This window comes from Pholcus phalangioides, unplaced genomic scaffold (genome assembly GCF_987345545.1).
Source record: "Pholcus phalangioides strain wild (caught in Gottingen) unplaced genomic scaffold, Ppha-v1.0 ptg000003l_1, whole genome shotgun sequence".
Taxonomy (NCBI): domain Eukaryota; kingdom Metazoa; phylum Arthropoda; class Arachnida; order Araneae; family Pholcidae; genus Pholcus; species Pholcus phalangioides.
The window spans coordinates 39,775,356-39,793,567 of record NW_028301596.1 but is presented as its reverse complement, the minus strand read 5'-3'; the positions used below and the strand labels follow the sequence as shown (position 1 = coordinate 39,793,567).

The 18,212-nt window shown below is 33.6% G+C and overlaps 1 protein-coding gene across 1 annotated transcript in view; it reads left to right on the top strand.

Moving 5' to 3' along the window:
* Nucleotides 1-18,212, top strand: part of LOC149088531 (uncharacterized) — a 43,776-nt gene that overhangs the window by 10,379 nt on the left and 15,185 nt on the right. The window contains exons 4-10 of the mRNA XM_089248059.1: nt 48-375; nt 1,147-1,308; nt 1,914-2,099; nt 2,245-2,403; nt 3,147-3,264; nt 6,383-6,609; nt 12,623-12,777. Coding sequence (XP_089104185.1) covers nt 48-375; nt 1,147-1,308; nt 1,914-2,099; nt 2,245-2,403; nt 3,147-3,264; nt 6,383-6,609; nt 12,623-12,777 — 1,335 coding nt within the window. The remainder of the gene's footprint in view (nt 1-47; nt 376-1,146; nt 1,309-1,913; nt 2,100-2,244; nt 2,404-3,146; nt 3,265-6,382; nt 6,610-12,622; nt 12,778-18,212) is intronic.

Below are 18,212 nucleotides of genomic sequence, written 5' to 3'. Positions count from 1 at the left end.
GCATTTAAATTCATCATTAAAAATGAATATTTTTACTTATTTTATAGGTCAAAGAAAAGATGCTTAGGTAAAGAAAGGTTGTCATTGACAGATATGTCTGTTTCAAGTTGCCCTCCTGCCCGGACAAAGAAGTTTACGAAAATTTCACCCAAGTACAACAGACATTCAGATGGTTCAGATGGCTGTGGTATATCACCTGACAAATATGATTTCTTAGATAGAAGACAACAAAAAGTAGAAGATTCTGAGAAGAAGGTGGAATCTGCAACTACTCATTCAAGTGATCGGCATTCAGTGTCCAGCTTAAATTCTTCTTCTTCCAGACGCCATGGTCATCATAGAAACAGAAGGAAAACCAAATCGTCTCAATCTGATGTAAGATTTCTTTAATATTCATTTTTTTTTCGTGGCTCTGTATTGGAATGGTAAGCTCTATCGACTTTATTTTTCATCAGTCATGTTACCAGTTTCTTTTCATTATGTATGAGAAAATTTTTCTCAAATTTTGACAGTAAATAACTATTCATTATTAATTCAACTCTGAAAACAAATTCTCCTAAATGCACAACTGCCATTAATAGGTTGATTATTCACAATATTCTTTATCTCAATGTTTGAAAAAAAAAATCACTACTGACATGGAAATGATTTTAGCTTTACCTTCTCCCCTATAAATTTGTTGTATAAATTTTATTTTTTGGATAAATTAAGATGTTAAGTGATCAAAACTGTAAAACATTACAAAGTCCAAGAATTAACCACCCTACCGGAGAAAAATAACATAGCTTTCCGAGCTCGTCTTTGTATCTATAATCTTGAATTTATGTCTCAAAGTCAAGTATTGTGGACTCTGCAGCAAAAGAAAGAGATTTCATATTTATGTTGTTATAGATGGGGAGAGGGGGACGCATCATTATTAATTGCTTGATTATTAATAAGTTTTGTTTCCCCCATATCTTACAGATGGGAATTTTCTCTTGCGTTTGATTATGTGTTTCTTCCGTGAATTATTTTTTTTAGAAAGTAAAGACTATCAATTTTTAAGTAAAAAAAACAAATTAGTTGTTTTTTTTTCAACTTTAAACATTGTTTAAGTCTTGTTAAATTTTTATTTTGTTGATTTAATTAGTTCTATGCATTATTTAGAGTTCCACAAAGCATAAAAGCCAAAGTGGGGGAAGCTCAACTGAAAAGAAATGTGTTAAAAGAGACTCTATGGTTGCAAATTCGTCCAAAATCCCCACCAATAATACATCTTGCACAGAAGACCAAAGTTCTGTTTCAGATCAAGTCTGGGATGAGTATCAGGTATAACAAATAAGAAAAGCATAATGAAATGATTGTTTGCACTTGATTTTCAAATCTGAATGTTAATTTTCACTGAATTTTGTTGTTACATTCAAAATAACTGCATTGTGAAGATGTTTTTATTGGAATGAAAATGCTAAAGTTCTTACTTTAAAAATCTGTTATGATCTGGCAGCTGGACATTTCTAATCATCTGATTAAATTTTCAAAAATTAATTGCAAAAATTACTAGTTTTTCTTCTATATAATTTCTGAAAAATATGTGCGAAAGTGGAAATAAAATATAACCATATCCATTATAACTACAGTTATAAAATATAATCATTATAAATATAACCAATCATATGGAAATTTGTTTCATTGTATGCTAGATCACACTTGAATATGATGTCTGTTCAAATTATAAGTTCCTTCTGCCTAGTTTTTCTTTAGATGCAAGAACAAAAAACTTCTTCATATTTTTGCACGATTATGTAGTAGAACGATATCAAATTTGCTATCATAACAGTTTGAATAGTATTTTTAACTAATTTAAATAGGCTAGTCTGAAAGCCTTTTAAACACAGTTATCTGCATTAATCTGCATATTTATTTTTTTTAAACAGGATCCACTTTATCCAAGTGAACCTTACTCAGAACAAACAGCTGATGAGGAACAAGTGAAAAAACTCATCAATTTTGGAGATGATTACCGTGCTATTTTGGGAAGCCATTCAGATGCCTCTTCGGTGAAAAGTGTTTGCAAAGCAGCCACAAAGTCTCGTTTTAAATGTGTTCCATTATCACTGAAGGTAGTGTAGGAATGAATGTTTCCTCTCCTTTTCTTATATTTCTGGAGATACTAAACCCTATATTTATCACAACTTTTGATGTTTCTTTGAAAGTTTAAACAACCATATGTAAGTTTTACAAAAACACAAATTTATTATTTCGCAGGACTCAGTCCATCATGTTGATGTTCAAAATCCCGGATCAGATTCAGACTCTGAGGATTTTCAAAATATGTTAACTACTAGTCTCAAAGCGCTGCATTTTGTACGCAACTGCATTAAAGAAAATTTGGCTAAAGAAAATTTTGCATTGTCATCTGAATTTGTAAGTTACTTTCTTATTTTATTACGTCAGTATAGATTTTTGCACAATTTCGGGTTCTTCTGTTCTTACCTAGTTAACTTAAAAATTTTTTTTTTTGAAAAAATATATGTTATCAAATTTCTTTTCATCAGCACTGAAAGTCCAAAAATGATTGATAATTCTTTCTCGTCTACTAAGAAATATTGCATTTATTGCATGAAACTTATATATATTGAGAGTTATATATTCTGGTAATTTTGGTTCTTCATAGCAAAAAAAAGAAAAAAATTTGTACCAAGACTAAAAATGAAATAGTTGTCACCAGTGTCTGCCAATACGTATTTAGATGTGTGATTCGCTCATCAAAATTCTATGCTACTCCAAATTTTGTTGAGAAGGGGGAAAAATGCTCCTTTAAAAAAATTTTTTTTAATAGTTATTTCTGTTCTTCATTAAAAAAAATAACCCTCTTTTTACAAAATTATGCCTTCAAATTTTGGAGAGTAGTGAAATACTCAAGATTATTCTCAAGATAACACTAGTTGTGACTGAATTGATAAAATTTGTCAATGAAGTATTGATGCTAAAAATTTCACCTTATGTGTTTCAAATGGATGAAATTGACTTTGATAGTCATGAAATTCATTACTCATTACCAGGGTTCAAAAACAAGGTGGTGCAATTCCATTTTTTTTTATGCTTTTGTGTTGAAATCAATTTCATTTTTATTCTAAATTTTTGCTATTCATTTCAATAATTCTTAGGCTGAACTTGTTGCAACCTGCCAAACAAATGTGTGCCATTTATATGCTATTCATGAAGAGTTGACATCAAAATCGAGCTCTCAATCATTTTCTCCTGTAGACTTGCAAAACCTTCAAGGTCAGTGATATTTTGTTACTTTAAAATTTCAATTTGTTGAGGTATTTTTCTATTCATAGCATTTTGTTTCGTTTGTTGGCTGTTGAGCTTCCCGCCTTAAAATTGGAGCAGCATAGTATATAATAAAATCGTGCATTCATAGATGTACATAATTTTTCTGGTATTTGAGGCAGCTGAAGTATGAATTTTGTTTAAAATGCCGGGGGGGGGGGGGTGGTTGGAAACCCAATTCATGCAAGTATTACCAATCTTTTGCTCAGATGTTACGTGAAGTTTCAATTTGTGATGAAATCCATTCAAGATATAAAGAATCATACTTTTTAAAGTAATATATGGCATGCTTAAGTTGTAATTATTTCACTAATATGACATTAAATACGTTTTAAATTAGCTAAAATGTGTTAGATATATACTTCTTAGATCTATATCTCTTTAAGCAGTTTTTAAATTTTTTCTGATCTGCATTATAATTGCCACAGTAGAAATCACTTAACTTTCTAGAAATTACAACTTATTTTCAAGAAAAATATTTTTTTTTTTGTGATTGCATGAGCAGATAAATTCCCATCCCTTCAATAAAAATAAAAAACATGGAAAAGAAAAATATTTTGTTATTTATATGCCGTAAGCATAATTGTATACTAGCTGGAAGGGAAAGGAGAAACATCCCTTCCCTCCCTTCTGTTATCAGAATTTGAATGAAAGCTGACAACACCCCCCCCCCCCTGCAGTTGATTGACAGGACAGGTGGAGGGGGGAAACGTGTTATTAGGCAAAGATCTTGGTATAGAGCTATCTGGGCTTGGGATTGCTGTGATATGATAAGACGACTAGATATCTTGTGATTGGCAGTTGTAGGGGAATGAAAGAATGAAATGTACCTTATAGTTAAATATATTTGATAACCAGTCACAATTTGTTTTCAGTTCATTAATAACTTGGATTCACTTTAAAATCATGACTCTTAAGAGCAAGAAGATTTTTTTTTTACTGAGAAGTTTATAAATTTGAATGGGGTCATTTATTTGAAATGTTTTAAAAAGATTGTAGAATAGATTGATGCAGATTAACTCTCAAACACCTTCACCCTCTCCTTGTCTTTTGTCATCTAGTATGTATGCATCCTTCAATTTTTTGCTGTTTGTCTAAGACAGTGTTTCCAGAAGGTTCCTAGGTGATGATTTTGGGAAAAAGCTAAAATTAGAGTTATAGAATACAGCTAGAAGAGCCATTGCCTATACCAGAGGGGGGGGGGGTGGAAAGTGATATCTTCTGTGTTTGAGAAAAGGGACCGGGTTTGAAAAAACATGTATAGGATACTATATCATAGCTGCCAAGTCTCCCGAATTTTAGCTTCATCGCTCGACATCCCGAAAAGTTCTTAAATCTCCCGAATTTTTACGAAAATCACAAAAATCCCTAATTGTCCCTTAAAATTCCCTACTTCATTAAAAAAATCCCCGCTTATGAAAACAATCCCTAAGGAATTTCTTGTGGGGCATCTTTCTTTCCCTTTCGAAATGACGTCACACGTCGTAAATGGGGAAATTCCCTTTTTAAGGAAGTTTTACAAACCCTCTGATGGTAACAAGAAAGTTGTTTGTCTTATCGTGCAGGGAAATGGCTTAGCAGCCAATAGTCCTGGATAATAATTGAAGATTATAGTCACGCGCATGTGGTCAAAATTTCTTTTGTTATAACGTGCGATATAACAAAACACGAATACTGGTAAGCAAAAACATATTTAATCAATTTTAAAGATACTTATTCCGATGAATTTCCTTTCATTAAACGTTCCAGAAGAAGGCCAACTTTTACTTTTTGTACAAGTTGTGTTACGGACATAAATATCGGTCATGGAAAGACTACCATAATCACTCGTGAAATGAAAAAAAAACAACATCAAGCAAGTGTCACAAAAAGTCAGTGTTCTTCAAAAATTGACGGTGTTTTCCTTCACCTTCCGATGATTTTGGGGTCATTCGCTCAGAATGTTTGTTCACAGCGTTTCTGATTGAACACAATATTTATTTTTACATCATTGAAGTTTTGGCCTCCAATTTCACTTGTTTTTTTGCGTAGGAATTTTATTCCCAAGGGTGTAAAACTTCCATGTGTGTAAAATCCCTATTTTAATTTGACTTTAGTTTTTGAGTAGGTATTTTATTCCCTACACTCTAACTTTTATATTTGGAAAATCCCTATTTTATTTGGAAAAATCCCTATTGTATTTATTAGGGAGTGGTTTTAGCATAAAATACGGGTTTGCGCGAAAATCTCCCGAATTTTCATTTTCAAAAGTTGGCAGCTATGCCATATCTCTATCATTCGTTACTTGTCTTTTCTGAAGTGACCCAGGGCTGTTTCAACTCATTTAAAAATTATTTTAATGTTAATGGACGTCGTGATAATGTAATTTGGTACTATGATACCCTTAAGTAGTCAGTGTTCAGTTTTACGAACCTGGTCGGACATGATAAATTTGTTCATAAATGAGGACTATGTTTAAAGGAATATTATATTGTTTGGAACCAGAAGATTAGTTTTGCAAAATCGAGCATTGACTGTGTGGAAATTGATAAACAGGTATATATAGACATTGGGGGGGGGGGGGGGGGAAAGAGGACTCCCCTATTTTTCCAAGCATTTTACATTATCATTTATTTTTTTGTTTTGATTTTGTTTTATACATATGGTTTCTCACATCTTGAATTTTTTTTGATTTCTAATCGGATTCAATTTTTTTTTAATTGAAAAACTTATGTCTCGGAAGCATGCAAATATTATGAGAATATATATGAACTTTGTGAAATATGGGGGCTCAAAATTTTGCTTATTGTGGAATCTTTTTCCATGCAATTAACAATATCGTCCATTTGAGAGTCACAAATAGTGGTCTTTTATAATATTGTATCGAAAATCAGTGTAACTATACTAGAAAGAATAGTTAGGTAATTTTAAATTTATTTTGAAAAAGTTGTTTTTTGAAACGTTGAGGGAAAAAATTGATTCCATGCATAAGAAGTAATTAGGAGAAATAAAATTATTGATTTTATGCAAAAATCTGAAATGCCTGTCGCTCAATATATAAAAGTTATACTTAATGTAATTTCTTCAGATTTGATAGAAGAATGGGAAACTCTTCAAGATAAGCTTGTTAGTTTAACAAATCAGAAGAAAGACTCCAATTATAGTGCAGAGCATGTTCAAGCTGCCTTTTTTGAAGTTGAAACAGCAATGAAAACTTACAAGACTGATTTGAACTCAATATGGAATTGTGCATCTGAAGCCATGAGTGCACTATCTTGCAATGAAGATTTGGAGAAAAATATAATAGCATTACAGGTAATTATGTTCTATTTTACTAAATACGAGATGATTGTATGATGGGTTCACATGTTTCCTACTCTTCTTTTAAAAAACAAAACTTTCTGTGTGGTTTCTAATCAAATATATTTATCTTGCTATCTATTGTAAACAATCTATAAAAGTTGAACTGCTCTTCCTACTGTTTTTTTTTTTTGTTGAAAAATTCAGACCTGTCAACTCTCTGGATTTAGGAGGGAGACTCCAGATTTTTAACCCTTCTTCCTGCTCTCCGGATTTGTTAAAATTTCTCTGGATTTTGGCATAAAATTAGATTTTCCACGAGCTTTCATGTTGTCATAACGTCAATGACTACAATCAGCGTTAGAGAAAACACCCATAGCGGGCAGCCGTGGTCATCATGTCGAGTAACCATAAAAAAAGTATTGGTGATCGCATTTAAGCAACTGGCAAAGATGTGACTTTGTTTACTTAGTGTTTATCTGCAGTCATTTATCTCGATTATCTACCGCCCGGGAGGCAAAAATCCTAGCTATGGCCCTGTCAGAATTTGCTCGAGTACCTCGGAATTGATTCAGAAATCAAAATTCCTCATGCAAAGCTTAAGACAAGCGCTCATGGGCCTGAAACACTTTCAAAATGTCCCGGATCGATCATAATGATGAACAAAACAAAAAGGCAAAATAAACAGTTAAAAGAAAAAATTATGAAAATTGCATTTTATTTGAGCTTCATATTATTTTAATTAATCATATTCCCATAGACATTAATGTGATACATCAAATTTTTAAAATAAATCGAAGGCACTCAACTAAAAACTTATGACGAGTTGAGGGTGAAAAATGATCTTCCCCTTTAAAAAATAAATTAAATATAACAACCCCTTATATAAGGATACAATTTTATCTTCCCCCATTATCGGATTAGGTAGATTACCTGAAGACAGCATTAAACAGTCATGGTACTTAAATTTATTTAGTTATTGATATTTTAAAAGAATTTGATCTGGCAAAACACATGTTAAGTATAGGGAAAGAGCGGTTTGTTTGGGCATACTTGTCAGCCTATAGGGTTGCCACAATTGCTTTAATTTTCTTGTCTTATGTCAACTCTTTGTATTCTTTTGTCCATGAGTAAACACAATAAGCTTTTTGCAAGATATACAAATATTTGTATATCTTGCATTAACAAGTGGAGAGTGACATCATGCCATATAATAAGCTTTTTCATCAGCAGCTTTGTATTAGGTTTTTTAATTGTTTACTCTGATTAAATATGTCATCAGAAATAAAATATCAAACTGCTCTTAACAGTTCAATATGCCAAGGTTCTCAATCACTGATAGCATCCATGAAAGGAAACACTTATGTTTTATGAACAGTATGTAGATGTGATTTCTCTATTCTGCATGGAAAGACTGACATTGAATTATGTTCTGCTCAGGCACAATGCAGAACCTGCCTAGGGAGGGGGAAGGGTTGGAACTTTTTCCTTAATAGATGGGGAAAAAAATTGTGTATGAGGGGGGGGGGAACAGCCATCTCTGGAGAATCTTCGGATTTCTGGATTCCAAAAGTTGGCACGTCTGAATTCAGAATTAAAATTCTGCTATCTTAACATACTTTTAAAATACAATATGGTTGAACCATGTTAATTTGAAGCTGGATAAAAGAGTAGAATTTCTCTTTACATGAAATGAAAATCTGTTTTATTCAGTTAAATGGTGGAAGAATAATACATTAAACCTCTCCTTAGCAGACACTGGTGGGACAAAAAAATCCATCTGTAAAAGAGGGTTGAAAGTTAATCGGGGTTTTTGAAATGCGTACTTTTATTATACAAGGGGAAATTATCATTTGACTATAAAAAAGTGGTGACTGCATCTGAGGGAGGGGATTGTCTCTTGAAAGAGGTTATATACCGTATATATATAAATATTGTAGTAAAAGCATGGAATTTTGTTCAAGTGACCTCACTTGATTTTTTTTTTTCATGCTCTGATGGGGCAGGGTCGTAACTAGAGGGGTCAGGAGGGGCAACTGCCCTGAGCGGCAAAATTTAGGAGGGGGCAGCAGTTTTAGGTAGGAACAAAGAACACCATAGCAAAATCATCAAATTTTAAAGTTATGGAGGCAGGCGGCAAAATATACCATGTTTGCCAAAGACGACAAAAATCCTAGTTATGGCCCAGCCCTGGGGTACAACTATAGTGTGCATAAAATTTGGATGAGCATATATAGGATAAAAGTGGTTGTAATTTGAAGATTAATGGAGGGGAGGATTAATTGATTAAAATTTTTTCAGAGAGGTTCGACATTTCTTTTAATAGTGCCTGATCTCTATTGCGACACAAATATGCTTTGTGAATATTAACCCCTTAACTGCTTTGTGGCAGAAACTGCTCTCTTTTCCCAAGAAGGCTTTTTTTCCCTTCTGTTTTTATGCACGTGGATGTGCTTCCCCCCCCCCCCCCAAAACTTTAAGCAAAAATAAACCAGGATAATGAATAGATGAATACATTAATTCAGGGTTTGCTCTGCTGATCGTCATTGCACCAAACCATGATAAAATATTTCATTTGGTGAATAAACACAAGATCAAATTCGCCAAATTGTGAGTGCCCATTCCGCTTCTTGATGACCAAATCAACCATTTGACGCGTGTTTAAAAATCCGGAAGTGTAATTTTTGTTGGCCAATCATGAACAATATTCAGCAACTTTTGGTACAGTTTCAGAGGAGGGTGGGGGTTGACAGGGGAGATTTCCCTCGCCTGGAACCTTGACCGCACCCCTAAGGGCCTACATGCAAAATACAACCTATTGCATGAACCATTTACTCAATGATAGTCCTTCCCTTGACAGAGATGCCAACGCACGTCAAATAGCTGGAATTTCGGAAGGGGACGCACACATTCTTTTCTAGTTCCAAGAGGGAAAAAAAGTATACAAAGAAACTTTTCTAACTTCTCTTTTCCCCATCTTATCATGATTGTGCGACCTTGAAAACTAGTTTTACTACTTTGAAGTACAGATGAAGTATTTTACTGTATTGTATTGATATAATCCGCGAGTTGTTGAAGAATGGGATGATGTGGTATCCAGTTGCTTCCCGGAATGAGGGGCTGCATGAAAAATTTTCCAATTTCAGAGAGTTTTTTTCTCTGCAGGTTACATACTGGTAATTACAGTATACTTTCTCGGCTATCTACCTGCATTCAAAGACCATCTATACCAGTGGTTCTCAACCTTTGGAGGCCCACGGCCCGGTAAATCTCTATTGTGTAAGCAAATGGCCCAGGCATACACCCAACTAATGAGAAATTAATGGGAAAAACAAAACTGTGAATCACTTATGGTCCGGTGTGACTAGTGTTAGGACCTGATACTGGTCCACAGCCCAATGGTTTAGAGACACTGGTCTGCATAAATTTGCTTCGTTCGTACAATATTGCTAATACATGCTTGTTAGAAAATCGTAAATGTTTGGAACGCCCATTCAAATTGTAAAAAATTTTCCAATATTGTTGTTGAGAGGCACTGAATCTTTAAAAACTCTACATTGAATATTCAAAGTTTTGTCATCTAGCCGCTCTACAGTTATCACCGTTTCACACTGCGAAAATCAAAGGTGTGTATGCAGAATCATTCTTTGGAGGTGCACAAAAATTTCTTCCACAGAAATTTTGGGTCGCTATAACTCTCAGAAAGAATTTCAAATTAACAGATAATATAAGAATGTATTTTTTTTTAATATTTTAATTTTCTGCTAAAATATTTAAAATATTTTTAATCTTTGATCTCCTTGGGGGGGGGGGGGGGGCACTGGTCCTCATGCTCTAACCTCTGTGTTTGCAACCCGTGATTGCACAGTGGTTATCGGCTAAATAAAATTTTCTAAAGTTCCCCTCTTGCTATGACTGGGTCCAGTCATTCTCCTCTGGGAAGCAATAGTGTATAGCTTTTATTACAAAGGCCATAGAATAATGATGGAATGGGAGGTTTTCTTCCCCACCAAGCGTCTTCTATTGAAATTTCCACAAAAGTAGATGGAAAAGTGACTGCAGTCCTGGTTGCCGATAGCATTTAGCAGTTTATGTCCCAACAAAGACTTATTATCTTTTACCTTAATTATCTGACCCTGTGTCAGGACCCAGTCATAGTGAGAAGTGGCCTTAAGGTTTTCCAACCGTGAATTAGCTATCCCCTAAGAAAGAAAAGCTATGTTGCCACAATGATGACACAACCTGAATTTTCTAGCATTTTAGATTGAAATTTCATTGTTGGTTAATTTAGATATAACTCAAAAATTTTGATATTTTATATGGGGAAAATTTAGTTGTTGGAGACTTATACATTGTCACTCCCAAGCCTATGATAATGTTTATATTTATCTAGGACGCTCCCACTCATCCTACTTTTCCTATTTTTTTGGTAAAATGTCCTTTTGTCCTACTTTCCTACTAAATCCTATCAACAAAATCTGTGTAATTGATTTTAATTAAGCAGGGAATCATTGATATATTGCCAAATGTCACAAATGTAGATTGCAATTAACGATTCTGCCACAGCAGAAATTGCATTGTTTTCAAGGGTATGTGAAGGGTATATGTGGACCCCATTTGGTTTATTGATTTTTCATTAGCTTAGTTTGAATGAACAAGTAGTCATTAAAAACTTCTGTCTGGATGGAAAAAATAATTTTGTATTTACTACTTCATGGTCTTGGACAGTAACTAACACATGCATCATTTAAAATTGTGATCTGCATTTTGTGTATCTGTGAAACAACAGCTTGCATTACAAAGTAGTTGGATACATAGGCCTATTCTAGATTTGTAGCATTTAATTGTCTTCTGTATTTTTAGTGCATGCAGAGGCAAAACAAATATGTACAATGCTCAACAAAGAGCTAGAAATGAAAGTGCTTCATTTGTTAAAAACGATTACACTGGTATTGAGCAGTAAAATGTAAACAAATCCCTTTAAAAAGGATGGACAACGCTTTGACTTATTTACAGTGGATGTTGCAATTTATAAATTTTGCACTACTGTGCTTTTGAAAGTAGTCTCGAAGGAGTGTCATTCGTAAAAAAAAAAAGGACACGTCTTTCATAATTTGCTGTGCATTGTTGAAGAGAGTTGACAGACTCTGCACTTTGGAAGTCTCAAAAAAAAAAGAAAAGAAAAAAAAAAGAATGTAATCAGAGATGCTGCTGTACTCTAATTTATCTGGGTCCTTGGCCAAATATGGGTTTTTGGGTCCCTCTGGAGAAAAATTTAGTATGATCCCCCCTATATAATCATTCACTGGTATGAATGAAATGAATAATTCATTTCTAAAAACATGTTCAATCCAAAGGTTCATTGAAAAAAAAGATTAATTTACCAGCTTATAACTAGGTTTTTACTTTCATTGTTTCTACTACTAGGGAAATTTTGACCTCTACTACAAAATTTTTATCCGTCCTTTTCGGAAATTCTGGGTATTTGATGTGCTATCTCTGCTAATATATATTTTGAGGAGAGACAAGAATTATTTGTGGTTGCTAGTACATTGTTTTGGCCACCAAGTCATTTCTGTCATTTTGCTTCAGCTCCAGTGAATCTTATAGGATACTGAAATAGTGCTATGAAAAGAAACTTAGAAAAAAAGGCTATTTTAGGGATTTTTTTATTATGCTATGATTGTTGTCTGGAGGGGTTACCCTCCCCATAGGCATACACAATTTTCTGGGGGGTTAAATTTTTTTTTCTTCTTCTCAGGAGGGGGTTATGTCTTTTTTCCTGCAAAATAACAATAATCTTATTGTTATTTGGGGCGGGGTTAGATTCCAAAACCCCCCTTTGCGTATGCCAACATTTTCCCCCATCCTACTTTTTAGTCCTGCTTCTCCCTATTTTTTCTAATTGTTTGAGTAGGGAGCCCTGCTTGTCTGAAGATCACTCTAATTTTGGCTTTGACAAAATGCTGAATACTATTTTACTATTCTATTTTTATTTATATTCGTGCATTGTATTTTGTGTTTTTAGAATGGACTTGCTACTCTTCAAGAAATGAAGGGAGCAGTGCTGTCTGTTAGTGCCAAAGTACTACGCCTTTCTTCTGAGATTTGCAGTGAGGATATGTCCCCTTTGCGGGATGCCGCTGCAAAGCTGTACCAGCAATGGGAAGATGTTTATGAATTGTAAGTTTATTTCCTTATTCATTAATTTTTTATTTTTTGAGCTTCGAATTTTTGAATTTTTTTATATTTTTTATGTGTGTTTCAATTGTCATTTCAATTGTTCATTTCAATTTCATTGTTCTTTCGTATTTGAGTATTATGAACCTTTTTCTTTTTTCCTCTATCAAAATAAAGTCGACTCGCTTACAACAAACATCGGTATTGCAAATTTTTACATATAATGAAGTTTTTCCATGTCCTGTGAATTTCATATTGCTTATCTATGCAATTTTGATTACAGTGGAACTTTGGTTAATGAGCAGTTTGGTTAACAAGCAATTCGCATAACGAGCAAAAGTTTTGAACAAATGTTGACTTGGTTAATGAGCGATGATTCACATTATGAGAAAAAAATTTGCACTTGGTTTATTTATTTTCACGTTATCACGACTGAGCTGGTGGTTTTTTGCGTCTCCCCACACACGTGTTATGGAATTGAGGGTACTATTCTTCCCAACAGTGTGTCTCCAGTAAGCGTGCCTCACTCAAAAAATTAACACGTGTGAGTATGAATATTTACGATACAAAACTAGATGTAGCATTGCAGCCCTGCATATGTGCATTTGAAGTTTTTTTTTTAAAAATTATGCTTGGAGAAAACTGTGGGTTGATTGCATTGTTGAACGTGACTTTGAGGGGGGGCTAGCTCATGAACAGGAGCCACTACTCATAGAAGAGATTGTGGTGTTTGGGGAAGACCATTGACTGGAGCTGCTTGAGGATGGCGTTCAAGAACTAGTGGTGAAAAATGTCTTGAAGTTGACAGTAGAAAAAGTGGATCTTTTTTGCATGCACCGGAAGAGTTTATGGACAGTCTCATCTTAGGAAGAGAGAAGTAAGGAGAAGTCCCTCACATAAAATAAGATTAGAAAGCTATGTGTAAAATGTGGGAATCTATGCAAAACTCTGTGGAAAAGAACCACCCAAATAAAGCTGTAGCAGCGTGTGAGCAATGAATCTGTCCAACGAACACTGCAATTTTTCATTTCATAGAAATCCTAAAAAAGAGGCAAAAGCAATTGTCATTGGATAAGTTATTTTTGAAAGATGCAAAAAGAATAAGCTTGCTAACAACAGTGAGTTTGTAAATCATCCTAAACGATAGTCTTCCTCTTTTGTCATTTAGAATAAGTTAATTTGTAAACATTATCATATTGCATGTTTATTTATGGCGTTATTTATATTATGTATATTTCATTGTATTATGTATTATTATTGTGATTGAATGCTATTTCTCCCTCTCTATTAGTCATTTTTATGTGAATGAATAGTGTGGAACGGCTTATCCGAGTTTCCATTATTTCCTATGGGGAAGTGTGATTCAAATAACAAGCTATTCGGATAACGAGCACGTTGGCAGAGCGAATTAAGCTCGTTAACTGAAGTTCCACTGTACTTATAATGATCACCAATTTCTGTAAAGTATGCCTATAATGAATTTTCGATCAGTTTTCAAACATGGAATTAGTCACGAATTTCTTTGTAATCATGCTTAAATTATATCTTATCTTTATTATCAGTCTTATATCTTATCTTTATTATCAGTCTTATATCTTATCTTTATTATCAGTCTTATATCTTATCTTTATTATCAGTCTTATATCTTATCTTTATTATCAGTCTTATATCTTATCTTTAATTATCTTCTTATCTGCAGCTGATAATACCTCTTTTCTTGGAAGACATTCTAATAGGGTTGTTTAGGGTAGTGTAAAATCCTATTTTGCTTTTTTTTTACTTTTCTCTGTAGTTTTGTTTGCAGAAAACCTCATTTGGAAAAAAAGTGTATTGACAATATTTATTCCCAGAAATCTAAACTCCAAACCACTTTCAGTGCACATTTGCCATTCTCAGGCTAGATTTGGACTTTGGATGTGATGGTTTCATCACGTGCAAATTAATTTTGAGGATATCCAAGTGCAAAACTCTACTAATTTCTTCAAAAATTGTGGCTATACAGTTGGTTGGAATCCAAAAATAGAAAAAGACAGTGAAGTGTCAAAAAAATTCAGAATTACTTGAAGTTTGCGATTCTTTAAATAGTTCAAAGAAATGAGAAGAAATTTTCCTTTGTCCGTGCTATTACAGCACAGCATGCACAATATAAAAAGCTATTATATTTTGCATGCTTATTTGGCAAAAATGCTTTAAATACAAAATGCTCAAAGTTCCTCAAAATATCAAGGGAAAAAAAGCAACGATTGACTCATATTTTTGTTGGTATATTTAACTACCTGAGATTTTAATATATTTTTAATAAAAATTAAAAACTTAACCTTAATATATTGTTATGAAGTATAGACATTTGAAAAGGCTTGGTGAATGCATGCAAGGTTCGTTTGGCATGTGATTCTTAGAATAGAACAAGATTCTGGGGACTCGGACAGTAGAATTTGAGGTAGAAAGACATGTTTGGAAGGCTGCTGTAGTTTTTTTTAAAATAACATGATCACCACGTATTCTAAGAGATCTTTACGATCTGTCCAGCAAATCTGCTAATGTTAGCAGACATCCATGCCCGAACCCAGACCTGCACAGTCAGAAGCTAGCTTCCTAACCACTAGACTGCCAGGTGGCTAGTTTTAGCAGCACTTCTAGTTTATGTAAATAAAGGCGTTTATTTGTTCTCAAATCCTCATTCCTGTGAGTTTTTGCCCATCTTCAAGTCCCTGGTAAATAGCCTTTGAGAGATCCATGTGACGGGATGGGATGAATCTGGAGACAGAGTTTTGACGAGACCTAGTGGTGACGTGACAAAATTCATTTTAAGAATGCTCAGTTTACTGATAAATGTGTATCTTGCATGTAGAGTGTTTTTTTCCTTAAATGCATAATTGTTTGAGTTATTTAAACAGTTGTGCAGTTTTTCAGATGTCATAAGCGGGTCTGATTGTAATAGATTTAAGGGGGGTTTAAAAGAGGAGGGGGACATTGTCATCTCCTGCCCATAAAATTATCAATGAAGTTATCTTACAAATCTAATATACCATGTTCTGACATGATTGCCCCCTCTTAGTCCTTCAAATCAATCTCTGCCTGTGATTGTAATGATGTGCGTTTTGGTTTACAACAGATGTTTTGAGTAACAACTAGACCTATTGCAATTGGCTATATGGTCACTGGGGTTATCTTGACAAACACAAACTCTGCTCGGAAAATGATTTGTATTTCTATATTTCAACCGAAATATTTTTACAAGTTACTTGTTTAGGAATTTTTATTCTAAGGATTTTCAAAGAAAAAATATAAAGTAGAAGCACATGGATTATTTTGTAGAAGTACCTTGTTAACACACAACAGAAAAGGCCAAAGTAATTATTTGCAGTCATCACAAATTTTCATGTTAAATTAGCGGTTCCAATTGGGGGTGCCTGGACTCCCAGAACTCCATGTTCTTTTTACTGGGGGAAGGGGGGGTGGTCGTCTAGTAAAAAGAACCTGGTTCTACGATTGGTCCACAGTACCAATAGTTAAGCTGTGCAGCACCAAGTTAAGTTGAAAAATAAATAATAAAAATTACTTAAAAAAAGAAAAGTATTAATTAAGGTATCCGACTACCTTTCTTGTCACTTTTCTTTAAAATGGATTTGGAGTGAACTTTAAATACATTTTTTGATAGAAAATGTCTCAATGGTGAAAACAGTGACAAATTTTCGTCTATCTATTATATTTTCTATGAAAAATTCGTTTTTATGTAAAATTTTAGGCAAAATTCATGTGATATTCGAAACACGATTGCAAAAAATTTTATTAATGAAATACTTTGTGATTTTCACAGTGCATTTAGCTAGTAATGTTGCAGGTTATGAACCAAAATTTAAAGGATTGCATGATATGTTCATAAGTTACACCAAAATATGTTTAAGTACGTGTGAATTTTTTGAAATTTCATCCTACATTTTGTCTATAAAACACTGTAATTCAAAAAATATGTGTGATAGACCTTAGATTTTGGTTCGTAACCTCAACAATATATAGCAAAATATCACATTAAAATTTCGTAAGAATGTAATGCATCAGTTTTTACAAATCATGTCATAATACATAAAATAAATGAAAAAAAATAGTTGATCACTTATCAAATTTTTTATTATCTCTATGAATATTATCATTAGGGCTCTGATTTTTATGACCCAAAAATCTTTAAAATATGCAAGCATTTATGACTTAAAAAGTATGAAAATATGACCTAAACTTTAAAAACACATGACTATAATTTTCCCATTATTTCATCTCTACTTTTTAAATTATTACTTTTTATCAAGTTGAAAAATAAACAAAAAATTCATCAGTTTTACCTTTTGCAATTAAAATTCTCTTACCTAATTCAAATGAAAACCATGCCTTATGCACAATAGCTGTTCTTTGGGACATTCTAAAATTGCACTGAATTTTATGAGATAAAGTTTCCAAATGTTAAGTTTTGTTTAAATGTTTTAAGAAAAATAAATTTTCTTTTATTTTTCTGGTTTAAAAAAAAATAATTTAATTTTTTAGTTTCATCTAAGAAATATTTGAGGAAAAGTGTGTATGTTCTATATACCTAACTCATACCTGGTATACTTAATGTCCTGTATGTATATCTAATGTTGTACAGTACATGATGTTTTCATGATGTTAGTACTGCTGTTAGTGTTTCAAATTGTGAGTAAAATGTAATGCTTAAATGTACAGTTCAGTTGGGGGGAGGGGGGAGGAGAGGTCTGGTGCCTCGCTATCTGGAAATACAAGTTTGCTTTTTGTTCATTTAAAATTATGAGGAAGGGGTGCCAAAATGGTTAATTTCCCCAGGTGACAGTGTCAGTGATTGTTTTTGGTTGCAGCCATGGCTGTAGGATCTGTTGCAAGACTTTTCAATGGGGAGATAGACTCAAATTTGTGCCTGAAACTGGGAAAGAAACAGAAAACCAACTTCAGCCAACCATCACTGCACAACCGGTGATATTTGAACTCGGGTCCTCGTGATGCGGATCCCTCACGATGCCAATATGACTGCATGGTGCTTACCATCAGTGACCATCAGTGCTGAAAATATTCCCCCCAAATTCCTGTAAAAAATTCCATAACTTATACTCTGAGCATTTAATCCTCCGAATTGGAAATGGAGAAGAAGGGGGGGGGGGGGGGCAACAGCCCAACCCGAGGGAGTAGAAATTGAATTGTTGGGGGGGGGTGTTTGAAAAAATGATTTTTTGCTTCAAAATATAATGTAAAAAGACATTGAATGTGTAGATTTTTTCAATGTCCAAATGAATAATATCTTTCGCAAGTCATTCAAAAACGTTTGGCATGTCATTTAAAAACCATGCGAAAAGGCTCTTCCAAGAACAAAAAAGTTTCTACTCACGATGAAAAATTTTTCTCTAAAAAAGGAAAAAGACGACTTGTCGCCTGGC